We start from the raw sequence: 14,425 nt of genomic DNA, 5'->3' as shown, positions 1-14,425 counted from the left end.
CTCTAAAAAAATTTTAGAAAAAATTTAGAAAAAAGAGGAATATGATAAAAAAGATATGATAAAAAAGAGGAATATGATAAACCCTGAATATGTGTCTGGATCAATTCACAATTAGCTAGATTTTGACCACTCTAAAGCCTTAAAATTGCAATTAGAAAAAAAAAATTAAAAATTAGCTTCTAAAAAAATTGCTTTTAAGAAGGGAGAAAGATCCAAGGCAGTTCTCACAAACAGCTCTAGGAATACTGCAATTGAGAAGCGCAGCTTTATCAAGCACAACAGCACTACCAGAAAACCTGAAGAGAAATTTCCCCCCTGCCCTTGACTTTCATAGAAAAACAATAAAAAAAGAACAAACGCAAACAATTACACAACAAAAGATCAACCTGTCAATATAAGAAGTATCACTAAAAGAAAACATCTGTCATTTGGCATAAAAAATATCACTAGAAATTAACAGAAAAAGACTAAGCTTATAAATGCAAACGATAAACTTGAGTTATGTCATTCTGTCATTCAACAAACATCACATCAGTTTTACGTGTGTGACTGAATATATTATAATCCTGCTTCTTGAATACCATCTGTGAATGCACACGTTTTCAGAATGTTACCAGGCACACTTGAACTCCTGGCTCTTAACAGAATTAACATTTCAAATGTACTTGCATTCTCTACATGTTCTTTTAGTAAAAAACTAATGCAGCTTTAACACAATCAAAAAATTCTTCTAAAAATGTATGAAATTAAAAGCTTATGCTTTTGTAATATGAAGAAAACAGTACAACAGATGTGAAATCGTTTCGCGGATGTTTCTGTTTAGACAGAGCTGGAAAATGGAGTTTCTAACAAATAAAAGATAGCAGGCAATTCCTATAGGCCTACAATTCTCTATGATGACTCTTGATTTGTTATTATTACCCTGAAGCTCTTTAAACAATTTGGATTCTGAATAACATACACAGAAGTAAGAGAGATTGTGGATAAAGGTAGTAGTTCCAGAGACGTGGTACCCTCTGGAAGCTTGCTACCCTGCTTGCAATGTGGTAGGGTTAGGGAAAATGTATGTGTAATTCTAATTTTGGCATCCTACTGATTATGTATACTACTCCTTTTAGCCTTTCCATAATAGTGGTCTTGATTAAAGACCATTGTTCAGGAAGGGAAGCACATGCATTTCCAGATGGCATAAATATGCTGCAATGACTAAACAACATTTGATGAACACATGCAGCTCTGTCAGCACACCAGAAAGAAACCACTGCATTCATGCTATATATGTACTGTCTGACAAACTTGAGATAAACCACACAGCCAGATTAGGATGGGTAAAATCTGGGAATACACCACCTCCCAACTCCAAGGCTTAAAAACTGTTAGTAACAAAGGTAAAAAAAGAAAATTATTATAGTGTCAATTTTAGGTATCGGCTTGTCCAGCACAAGTTAAAACAAAAATACCTTAAGCATTTTTTTTTCCTCCTGTTTCTAATAAAGCAGTTACTTTAAACTGCTAGCTCAGGACAGCTTTAAAATATTTGCTTCCTGTTTAGCAGTTTAGTTTAAGTTAAATCCTGATGATATCTATACTCAAATTCACCCCTCCTTTCCAAATCGATGACTCTCAGTCCCATTTCCATCCCCTCAGCCCACCTCCTGAATACCTCATTGCCTGCCCAAGCTCAGCAAGGCTACAGAAAAGAGATGGTGCCTCGTATATTAGAATAAATGGCAACACTGAGACATTATAATATATATTAGAATATATAATATAATACAGACTACACTGTTTTAACTCCTTTGTGAGCCCAGGGAAATAAAAGATGATAGTAAATTCTTCTGTTTTCAACTGTTAGGGGGAAAAAAAACCCACCAAAAAACAACAAAAACATCCAACAAACCAAAAAACCTTGAAATTAAAAAATTATCAAGTACTCTGATGAAGCCATAAAAACGCACCTCCTATTGCTTTGCAAGTTGTATAGCAACCAACTAACTGTGCACAGAACTAGCATAAAATGTAACCAGCAGCTGAAAATAACTGAAAAGTTATTTTAGCTTTGCTATCTTAGAATTTTATCCCAAGCTAAACTGCAAATATATTAAGCATCATCCAAGAGTTCATCCATTCATGCACTATTTCCTAGTAAGAAAAAAGACAATTCAAAATTGTTTATAGACTAAAGACACTAATAACCCACACTGATCAGTTTACAGCTTGTACCCGATTAAGCAAATCATTAACAAACAACTTCTGTCAAGAAAATACAGGAATGTAGAGATGCCAAAAAAATTTCTGTTTAATAGGAACTGAAAAGCATCACTTTGTAAACCAGAGGATCTTCTCATCAAAGAAGATCCCTTTGGAGTCCCACATAGCAAGTAGAAGACAATCTGATGAGATTACACATCTGACTTCAATGCAATTGATAATATTTGCTAATAAAAGCCACAACAGCGATTCCTGGATTGGAGAATGCAACTTATTACTGGAGAGGATGAGGACACATGGGCATCATTTTTCTTTTCCTACTGATTTCTCTGTGTTGGACAGGTTTTCCACTCCCTGCTCTCCCTTCCCCCCATTTGAGTCAGGTGAAATGATTTAGAATAATGTAATATTGCAATAATCCAGATTGAATGAGCAGTAAAAAACCCAGACTGCTTCCAAATTCTACTTTTTTGGTACCTCTGCAACCCCTAAGAGCACTGGCAAGGCTCTGTTACCGCAAAATAGCATATGCTTACACATTTGTGTTATACTAATAACCTACAGGTATTAATCATGCACTGAGAAGACAATGTTAAGACAAGGAGCACTAAGACAATGTGCTCATATGCACAGAGCAAAGCCCTGTATCTCGAAGTCTTAAAAAAAAAATCCCCAAAACTTAGATTTGCCAGAGAACACATAGAGAAAGACAAAGATTTGCATTCTGAAAACCCCAAAATCCCAAACCAGTACCAGTTACATTTTATATCCAACAAAGCAATTACAACTAAATTTTAAATGAATTGGCAGATGATATTTGCAGGAGCATCTGAGACGAAAACAAACAAACAAACAAAACCTCCAAACCCCAAGACAAAAAACTTTCTGTGGAAGAGCTTTTCCACAGAATGACACTACCTAGAAACTTACTCTTCAAACTGCACACTGTATCTGCCTCTCTGGGAAACATATTTCTGTAAGAGAAGCATGTTCATGATTTGAAAAACAGAGAACCTATCTTCCAAAGAATTTTCCAGTGATAATAATACATTTTAGAACAATTCTAAGTTAATATTTCCTCACCCAAAAAAAAAAATAAATCAAGTATATATGCAATTTTCCTTCAAATTCTAAATCTCAAATCAAAGAGACCTAGGCTTTGTCCTCTGTGATAAAACCCAAACCTACAGCACATGCTGTCTGACATCTAAGAGGCCACAACTAACATTCTGTGAAATCCTAAGGTCAGACATACAAGTTTCCAGTGTTTATAGTGAGGCAGCAAAATTAGAATAGTACTGCTCCACCAGAAAACAGCTGACCTTGCTCTGCTTATTGTACAATCAAACTAGGAACTTGTTTTCATTGTTCAGAGAAAACTTGAAGTCAGAATTACTAATATACAATGACTTCATAAGATAAGTGAACAAGGAAAGATATATGTATTTCATGTCACTGCAATTTAAAGGAAGAAAGGAGCAGGAGGCATAACATCTTCCTCGCTGCACAGCTACTTTATTTCTGCATCACATTAGGCAAAGATATTTCTGTATTTACCAGTTCTATAAAAAAAATGAACATTTCAAATTTGCTCTTTCTTACATTTCAAGACAATTTCAGTATGTTAACTGTAGCAAAATGTGTGTGTCAAAGTTAGCTGGAAGCATTTAATTTGAGGGTTAAAACATATCTATTCAGTATTTTATACTGGTAAAGATTCTATCTTAAGTGAATGCAAAATCTAACAGAACATTATCATCCCTATGCTTAAGGGTTTTCCTGTGCCTTTGCAGGTAGAAATATGAATGCTTCCTGTGGAGCTGTAAAACATTTCTGAGGCAAAACGTAGGTGAAATTCCTGCTGTTCTTCAGGCTCTGACTGTTGTTCATCCTTACAGAGAATACGGCGCTAGAGCCCTGTAGTAAAGTTCCAAGAGCCACACACACACTAATCTCTTTTCCAGAGCATCTACTGTCCTCTATATTTTTCTTGGGAAACTAAGACTTGTCAATATTCCATGAGTTGTATATTATCCTCCTAAAATTAAAGCATTTTGTACTCAGCTGTACAAGTAAAAGTAAGACTTGTTGTGTACACAGAGATTTGAAATGCATAGTAGGTATGCCAATATGAAAGAACTGAGAGGGTGGAAAGGGAAACAACAGAGTAACATCAGAAGGTACAACTTAATTTTTTTATTGTATAAACCAAATAAATCTCTGTTATTTTGTTATTTTAGGAAGATTTTACAGTTATTTTTAATATAATTAGACTGTCCTTGCACTCATGAAATAAGAAAATGCTTTTTATAGCATCATTTACAATAAGCCTTAAAACAAACTATGATTTCTGTTTAGTTGGATAGTTGTGGTGAAATCCACAAATACTAACAGGTAATGTTTCATTGCAATGTTTGAGTCTTCCTTTTTCAATAATCCTTCCTTTTTAGAGGTATATACTATCAGTATTTTAAATGCACTTCCCAACAGTTCCCAAACCATTGCTTAGCAGAAGCGGCTATCAACCAGCTTACTAAAAATAAACAAGAAAAACCAGAAAACTTAGTTCACCAGGACTTTTGTCAAATATTGTACATATATTAATATTTGGGAAAAAGCCAAACAAACAAACAAACAAACAATTTTTCTTACCTCAAGGCTACAGAAGTGATCCACTGCATTTAAAGTGAACACACAAGATCTAGAAAGTTCCTAAAAGTACATGCCAGGCAAAATGGGGAAAATCATGTAGTACTTAGAACTCTGAGAATATACAAAAAATAACACCTAATGTTTTTATTATATAAGGCACATAGTAAGCTATATCTAAACCAGGCTTCCAAGAAACTCATTCAAAGGCACACTCTTAAATGCTGAAGTACATGGATATAAATGATAAAGAAACATTACTTTTACACTTACATAGAAATTAATCATTTCATCCTCCCGTCTTTTCAGTTAAGCAGTTAGTCAAATTGCCTGGGAAACAATCTGAACTCTCAGTGACCTTTGCTAACCAAACAACATATCCTCGGTGGTTTGGAGAAAAGTAGCTATTCGAACCTTGAACCAAGTCAACTTGGACAGCCTAAAGCGCTTTACCAATTTTACCTCACTCATTCAGTATGCTGTGAAAAGTTTCGATTATGAACTTCTCCAACTATTTTAACTTCTTGTAAACTCATACTGAACTCACAACCGACCAGGGAAAAGCAGACACAGGAAATGGCAGAGACAAATAACAGTACCTCTTCCATCAGCCTAATCAGCATCAGTACTGTATCTAAGGTGGGGCTACTTGAGCTCATATCCTCCCTCTGTTTACAAATTTACACAAAGAGCAAGAAAAAAAAAAAAAAAGAGGCTGTCACATTACTGTTAAAAAGACTGCTACCACTCAAATAATTGTTTATCAAAGACTGTTTAATCAATGAAATTGCCAGCACAAAAGAAAGAAAAAAACTCTTGCCGGATTTCCACTATTTATTATATGTGGAGAGACTCACTAAAGTACTTGGAAAGATTTACTTCCAAGTGGTCACCTACTTAGATCAAGCGCTAAATCACTGACTCTGTGATGGTGTTTGTTTAGGTGGCAGCAGTTTAGTTGGCGAAGCCTCAATGGCCCCTCACTGAGATCTCTGTGTGTGTGGCCCATTTCATACTGCAGCTGGCTTGACACACAAGTCCCACTGTATACCAAGCCCATTGTTATTTTAATGTGACTCTTAACAGACTACTTTGCCCTTACCTCCCTAAAAACAGCTCCTGAGGGCAGAGTGCTGAACGCCCCATGGCAGAGCCACTTGTCATAAGGAAGATACATCACAAAACACATCATAATTTTTAAAAGTTTACTTTTTTTAGGCTCAGCTACATCAGGCTGAGATGCCGCTAGAACAAGTATTTATAAAACTCACATAGCATTTTATCTTTTTTTGATCACCATTTCACATAGGTGAGAAAGTCCTAAATCCGTATGGATTTAAATTAGATTATGATTATAATTCTGACACTTTAAAATCCCATGCCACTATGACACTGCAAAAGAAATATGTCACATAGATATCTCTTCTAAACTAGATATTAATTATTTGTGACTTGGGGAAGTTTTCCATTTGTTAAAAAAAAAAAAAAAAACAAAAAAAAAACCAGTACCTTAAGTAGACTCATTCATTACATAAATAACAGCATAAAGAGTATAAAGAATATAAAGAATGCTGCTGGAGTAGTTGCAAGCATTTACCTTTAAGCATCTAGCTTTGGTAGTAGACATCAGTTCAGGGAAGGAACCTATCTTTCATCAGCTAAACAGGTGAATTAGGTTGTAAATTGTAGTCTTCTGAATGACAGACAGATGCAGCAAATGACTCCCCTGATCTTTACTTACACTGAAGGTAAAAATTACATAAAAATATCCAAAGGGATTTCACATCTGGATGCAGCCTGTCTTCCTACACTCCCCTAAGCTGTTGCAGGGTTTCTCTCCTTTGCCTTCAAAATAGTGCTTTGGCTAACACGTATAAGTTCAGCCTTAATCAGCAGCACAAAAGAGGGGGAAGTAATTTTGAGTCACAGACTAGTTTCTAATCTCTACACTTATTTACTTCCATAAGCAAACAAGGGTTAATTATTCTTCCCTACCAGCTAAGAAAGGAAAACCAATCTGATCTTCAACAGCTTGTTTGTAAGTTTACCTCAATGAGGAGGTGTTTACAATGTCAGCTTTAACTGCTATTGTGAAGAATCATCCTTCAGACTAACCACTCTCAAATGTTCCATCTAGACTACAAAACTCACAAGAAACTTTGAACAACCAACCTGTGGCAGCTAATGAGGGATGTTCTCATGAGGCAACCTGCAAAATCTACATCCTCCAGCCTACTGCTCTTCAACATGTGTGTGTCTGTATCTGTAAATACAAGTTTTTTAGTGAAGACATTGTATATGTGGGCACAGTCTGGGCAGGCTAGCAGAGATTCACAGGTTTTGGGGATGAAGAATACCTATTAAGTCATCTAGTGTACTGTACTGCCAATTCAGGATAGTTACCCACAGTACATTTTCCATTTCTTTGTCCAATCCATAATGAGTGCCCCATATAGTTTTGGCACATAATTATATTTTAGGTAAGCAGATCTTTAGCAAGCTGCTCCAAAGAACGTAAAAATTATTTCAAATACCACGGTCAGCTACAGTTATGGAAACAAAAATTTATAATCTGACACATTTTATTGTCATCAAGTCCCTAGTCCAAAATCATTAAAGAGACACTGGTGACACAGCTAACTTTACTTCACATCAGTAAATAATGATTAAATTGCTGATCACACTGTAAACACTGCTTTGTAAGGCTTGAAATTTTAAACACTAACTTCTGATGTACTGCCATATGAAAGCTTTTGTTATTTATGACAAATTATCTGGTTACTAAGCTCCTAGTCTATATCTGAAGCATGCTAATCATGTACAGAGTATGTTCCATATATGTAGGTATTTGCAAGAAACAAGAATCAACTGATACCCCAAGGTGGTATACACAGATGTATCAGTATACTTGTCCAACATGGATGTGATACAAAAGAAAAAAAAAAAGAATTATAGCTTAACATTCTTTCTCTGCTTTCTCGGATACATTCTCTTCGTGTATTAAAGTAACAAAAATTAGCAAACTCCATATTATTACCGACGACTGTGAAATGCAAATGCATCAAGTATGTTATTTAAGATTATTCATTTAAACTATGGTATCTACAAATAAATGTGAATTTTCCTAGCAAGGAGACAGAACATGAAGCAGCTTGTCCCACAGGCTGCAAAAATTCATCACTGTGAATTCCTTAAGATGCTTTTAACAACCACATTCCAGCTTGGGTATACCCATCATGTACCTAAACCTCCGAGACTTTTCAGCCAGCAATTATTTATAGACTGCATAGATAAAATTTTTAAGTAAGGGCACAGGACATAACTCAACTGAATCTATGATGTATTCAGAAGAAAAATAACGAATTGTTTTGTAGACATTATACTATCCATTTTTTATAGGAATGAGTGTTATATCCAGGCTGGATGAAAAACAGTGGCAAAGCACTGCACTGGAAATTATTGCCTGAGATGGACATAAGTGACTGTTGGCGATCAACATCATCCTGTAGGTATGTTTCACTAAAATTAATGAAATATAATTAAGTTTCTGTATACAAGCATGCGTATACCTCTAACAAAAGGCATACTGATTTTCCAAGAGTATTAAATTTATTCTCAGGAGCCTGTGTACTCATTGGATTAAAAAATTCCAATAATAGACAGATGCATGAGTTGATAAGCATTTTATAGCTCACAAAAGATAACAATGCATTTCAGAAGTTTTGGGTTGGGTTTTTTTTAACTAAAAAGAGTTAACCGCATTATTTAAGACTAAGCTAAAGATTCAGCAGTCAAACACAACCAACCACATTTTATGCATAGCTTTCTGTACCCTCTCCTTTTGTTATGTATCAGATGATAAAAACATTGGTTTAAGAATAGTACTCTTCTACTTATTCCCAACAATTTAATGGACTTTTTTCACAATGGTTATTAATAATAGAATGGGGTAGGAGAGAAGTAGGGAACTTTAAAGCACTACTAAGTGTCCTACTGCCAAAATTGTAAAGGACTGTTCCTTTTCCTTTATGCCCACATTTTTAAACAAAAGCATGAAGACTAACTACCTCTCTCAGTTTGACTGCAGGTAGCACATCTAACAAAAGAAACGCAACACAGTTTAATCAAAAGCACCCCTCCCTCCACTCACACATCTCCATCATCATCCTGCTACCCCCTACCCAGCCCATGTGGTAATTTATACACATGTACATACATACATACATACACACACACACACAGTGTTCCTGAAATATGAAAAGAGAAAATTTTCATACTGATTAAACCAAAGACATAAAGACAAAATACAAATAGCCAGTAGGAAAAATAAGTACTGGTAACAGATAAACACTGAATTTAAGTCACATACAAGTTGCAGGGTAGTTTCTCTAGGTTTCCTCTGCAGTAAATGTACATTTAGCTGAATCTCAGCCCACTGGATGTACAAAGCCCAGGAAGATGAGTTTCCTAATTTAATACTGAATGATACACATAATGAGTGCTTTCACAGAGAATTTGCAAGATGTTTGAAACATATTCTATTATATACCTGAAAGCCATTTGTAATTCTGACAAAGGCTTTGGCAGTTTTATCTGTAGGCACTAGTTGGGGGGGGGAGGTATATTTTCACCCGAGAAATTACATCTTTTCTAAAAACATTCTTTGACATCCAAAACTAAAAGCATGCATAGCAATCAGAACACTTCATATTTTCAATTTCTTTGGCCAGTTTATTATTTTCCCAAATTGACATAATGATGTTTTCATACGAATTAAATTTCTCGTAAGCCTTAATTGATGGAAAAGTGAGTTAGGCGGGGCCACATATATGTAGATGTATTTCCTTAATAAAAATATAGTATGCATTTCATCTGTCTGGTATTTAAAATATATTATGCGTGACACAGAGAAGAAAAACAGGGTTCTTAAAATTACTGCTCTTATTTTCTAAATACAATTTTGTCCTAACCTTATAATCCCTCTGTAATACAGCACTTCTGTCCTAGACATTTGTGAAGAGTACTCAGCCCTGTCTGCTCACAAGGAGCATCATGGAACAGTTAGAGATCCCTATGGGTAAACACACAGAAATAATGATAATGCAGCTTAGAAGACTTACATCATCTATCTTTTGACATCTCACTTGAGCCAAACTGTGATGAAATTTCTTATATTGCACAAGGAAAAAGGAAAATAATGAAGTATCCAGAAAAAGGCAAACTTTATTCCACTGAATCTATCTTTGTCTGCTTATTAAAATGGATCCAAGCTGACAATATGCGTTTGAGCTACTACTGAATGGCCCCCCTCTTTAAAGTGCATTTTTCCTCATCTCATCCAGGAGATACATGAAAGAGATACATACTCCCACTAGAGGACTGTGACCAATACGCATGCTACCTTTTATGCTCATTTCCAATTCAGTGGAAAAAAGTATTTCCATCTTCCACTTCCAACAGACACAGCAGAGAAGGTAGTTTCTTTGTTTTGCTTGTTTTTGTTATAAGTCAGACACCTCTATTTTTTCTAATGAAAAATAATATTTTTCAAACAAAACAGGTAGGACAATCCCCAGACATTTCGCTCCCAGACACAACTCCTCAATCCCGAACAAAAAAAAAAAAAAAAAAAAGAGATCTGGTCAAAGATATTCATACTCCTCTCTATCTGCAGTCTCATCTCCATTCTCCCCCCACAGTTTTCTTCCCCTCGACAATGCCAGTAAAATTCATTGCAGAACTGTGGCCCGAACTAGACCTGTGTAATTTTAAATCAGTGTTTCTTAAACCCAAATTATTTCACTAACGCAGCTGAGTGGTCAGGCACCCCAACAGCACAACTGAAGCTGTGACAAACCTTGGGAAAGGCTGAGCACTGATTTTTGAGGAGGTGGAAACAAATTAAAAACAAGAGTACAAGCAAGGAGGATTACCTTAAATTACTTTCTTCACCAGAAAAGCTTTAACACCAAATTGCACTTGGTTGCAGTGACCACAAGATGGTCGAATTCAAGATCACAGTATCACAGTATGTTAGGGATTGGAAGGGACCTCAAAAGATCATCTAGTCCAATCCCCCTGCCAGAGCAGGATCCTTGGGACAGTGAGAAGAGCGTGCAGCAAGCTCACTGCCCTGGACTTCAAGAGAGCACACTTTGGCCTCTTTAGGAACCTGCTTAGTAAGGTACCATGGGATATAGCTCTAGAGGGCAGGGGGGCCCAAGACTGCTGGTTGTTATTCAAGGATCACCTGCTCCAAGCTCAGGAATGTTGCATCCCAACTAGAAGGAAGTGCAGCAAGAGGGCCAGGAGACCTCCTTGGATGGATAAGGAGCTGCTCAGGAAAATTCAAAGGAAAAAAGAGGCTTATAGAAGGTGGAAGAAGGGACAGGCGGCCTGAGAAGAATACAGGGATGCTGTCTGGGAAGCTAGGGACCAGGTGAGGAAGGCTAAGGCCCAGTTAGAATTGAACTTGGCTAGGGATGTTAAGGATAATAGGAAGGGATTCTATAGGTACGTAGCGAGTAAAAGACAGACTAGGGACAACGCAGACCCCCTTCGGAAGATATCGGGAAAACTGGCTACCCTGGATTTGGAGAAGGCTGAGGTTCTTAATGACTTCTTTGCCTCAGTCTTCACTGGCAAAGTCTCTGACCGCACCACCCAAGTCTTGGAAGGTGAACGTAGGGACTGTGAGAATGAGGACCCTAGAACCACTGTAGGAGAGGATCTGGTTCGAGACCATCTTAAAAACCTAAATGTACACAAGTCCATGGGACCTGACAAAATCCATCCGCGGGTCCTGAAGGAGCTGGCGAATGAAGTTGCTAAGCCACTGGCCATCATATTTGAAAAATCATGGCAGTCAGGTGAAGTTCTCGATGACTGGAGAAAGGGAAATATAACCCCCATTTTCAAGAAGGGGAAAATGGATGATCCGGGGAATTACAGACCACTCAGTCTCACCTCTGTGCCTGGCAAACTCTTGGAGCAGATTCTCCTGGAAGGCATGCTAAGGCACATGAAAAACAAGGAGGTGCTTGGTGACAGCCAGCATGGCTTCACTAAGGGGAAATCCTGCCTGACCAATTTGGTGGCCTTCTATGATGGGGCTACGAAACTGATGGACAGGGGCAGAGCACTTGAAGTCATCTACCTGGACTTGTGCAAAGCCTTTGACACTGTCCCACATGACATCCTTGTCTCTAAATTGGAGAGACATCAATTTGATGGGTGGACCACTCGGTGGATAAAGAACTGGCTGGATGGCCGCACGCAAAGAGCTGTGGTCAATGGCTCAATGTCCGGCTGGAGACCAGTAACGAGTGGTGTCCCTCAGGGATCGGTGTTGGGACCGGTCTTGTTCAACATCTTTGTCGGTGACATGGACAGTGGGATTGAGTGCGCCCTCAGCAAGTTTGCCAATGACACCAAGCTGTGTGGTTCGGTTGATACGCCGGAGGGAAGGGATGCCATCCAGAGGGACCTCGACACGCTTGTGAGGTGGGCTGATGCCAACCTTAGGAAGTTTAACCATGCCAAGTGCAAGATCCTACACCTCAGTTGGAGCAATCCCAGGCACAGCTACAGGTTGGGCAGAGAAGAGATTCAGAGCAGCCCTGCAGAGAAGGACTTGGGGGTGTCGGTCAATGAGAAAATGAACATGAGCCGGCTTCAGTGTGCGCTCATAGCCCAGAAAGCCAACCGTATCCTGAGCTGCATCAAAAGGAGCGTGACCAGCAGGTCGAAGGAGGTGATCCTGCCCCTCTACTCTGCTCTCGTGAGACCTCACTTGGAGTATTGTGTGCAGTTCTGGTGTCCTCAACATAAAAAGGACATGGAACTGTTGGAACAAGTCCAGAGGAGGGCCACGAGGATGATCAGGGGACTGGAGCACCCCCCGTATGGAGACAGGCTGAGAAAGTTGGGGCTGTTCAGCCTGGAGAAGAGAAGGCTGCGTGGAGACCTCAGAGCAGCCTTCCAGTATCTGAAGGGGGCCTACAAGGATGCTGGGGAGGGACTCTTCATCAGGGACTGTAGTGACAAGGGGTAACGGGTTCAAACTTAAACGGGGGAAGTTTAGATTGGATATAAGGAAGAAATTCTTTACTGTTAGGGTGATGAGGCACTGGAATGGGTTGCCCAGGGAGGTTGTGAGTGCTCCATCCTTGGCGGTGTTCAAGGCCAGGTTGGATGAGGCCTTGGGTGGCATGGTTTAGTGTGAGGTGTCCCTGCCCATGGCAGGGGGGTTGGAACTAGATGATCTTAAGGTCCTTTCCAACCCTAACTATTCTATGATTCTATGAAATCACAACACGAAATAACCAAAAGTATCTTCAGATTGTACTGGTTTCTTTCCTGCTTTAAAAGGACCATTTTCTTTGCAGCCAAGAAACCAAAATGGAACCACATATCTGGCTGTAATTTAATGCAATTCCAAGAAGGAAACAATTCTAGCATTAGCTTCCAAAAGATTTAAGGTAAATAAAAAAGCTCATTTCAAAAGTATGGTTTTGCATTTGAAAATAATCTTACTTAAATTTTAATATTTTTCCTTGTTTATGTGCATATAGAGAGAAGAAAGAAGAAACAAGCACAGCAGAAATGCTTTGGGCATTTGTAATTTTAACAGGAAAGCATACTTTCTAAATTAAGAATTAAGAATAAAGCTGTATTACATGAAATACATCATCTTAACACTGAATTGCAGCTCCAACATGCAGGTATACCTAAAACATAAATCATAAAATTATTGAGTGGTTTCGGTTGGAAGGGACATCAAAGCTCATCCAGTTCCAACTCCCTGCCACGGGCAGGGACACCTTCCACTAGACCACGTTGCTCCAAGCCCCGTCCAACCTGGCCAGGGATGGGGCAGCCACAGCTTCTCTGGGCAACCTGTGTCAGCGCCTCACCACCCTCACAGGTAAGAACTTCTGCCTAAGATCTCATCTCAATCTCCCCTCTTTCAGGTTAAGGCCACTCCCCCTCAGCCTATTACTACACTAATACAAAACTTACATAGAGAAATAATATTCTTATGCAATAGCATTTAAGAAAGTGACACAGAAATAGTTATATTGGTACCAGTTTTTGATAGGAAACCTCAAACTTGTTTCTAGTTTGGCCCGTGGCAGAGCTCACAATATCCAGCCAGAAATATGTACTGCAGGTCTGCCGATTTCAAGTAACTCAATACAATACAGAAATGCACCAAAAAGGTCCTTCTCATAGTTTTAACATTCAAATTGAAACATTTATCTATACTTACAGAGCCATCTTTCAGATTTCTTTCATAGGAGAAGTGACACTCTGTATTTTCATCATCCCTTGAAACAGCAAAGTTGTATCTGCCAACTGATTCTTCTCCAGCTATCAATGCTTTCTTCAGTTCTTCAACATACTTTTCTCTGTTCATTTCCATGTCAGCAGCCTCCCTAGAAATTTCAGCTTCGGACACTAGCAGAAAGAGACATATGAAAAATACCCTTATGTGTATTTGTGAATATGTGTATATGTGTATGTGAGCATATATATATACTTATATGAACATACAGACACACAC

General features: G+C 38.2%; 1 protein-coding gene across 1 annotated transcript in view; it reads right to left on the bottom strand.

The window, feature by feature from the left end:
* The window catches only part of XRCC4 (X-ray repair cross complementing 4), a gene marked incomplete at its 3' end in the record, with an annotated part of 163,785 nt that overhangs the window by 141,699 nt on the left and 7,661 nt on the right, over positions 1-14,425 (bottom strand). Inside the window, exon 2 of the mRNA XM_080638806.1 lies at positions 14,132-14,319. Within this exon, the coding sequence (XP_080494932.1) occupies positions 14,132-14,319 (188 nt within the window). The remainder of the gene's footprint in view (positions 1-14,131; positions 14,320-14,425) is intronic.

Source organism: Psittacula echo, assembly GCF_963264785.1.
Source record: "Psittacula echo genome assembly, chromosome: Z".
Taxonomy (NCBI): Eukaryota; Metazoa; Chordata; class Aves; order Psittaciformes; family Psittacidae; genus Psittacula; species Psittacula echo.
This window is presented reverse-complemented; position numbering and strand designations above follow the sequence as displayed.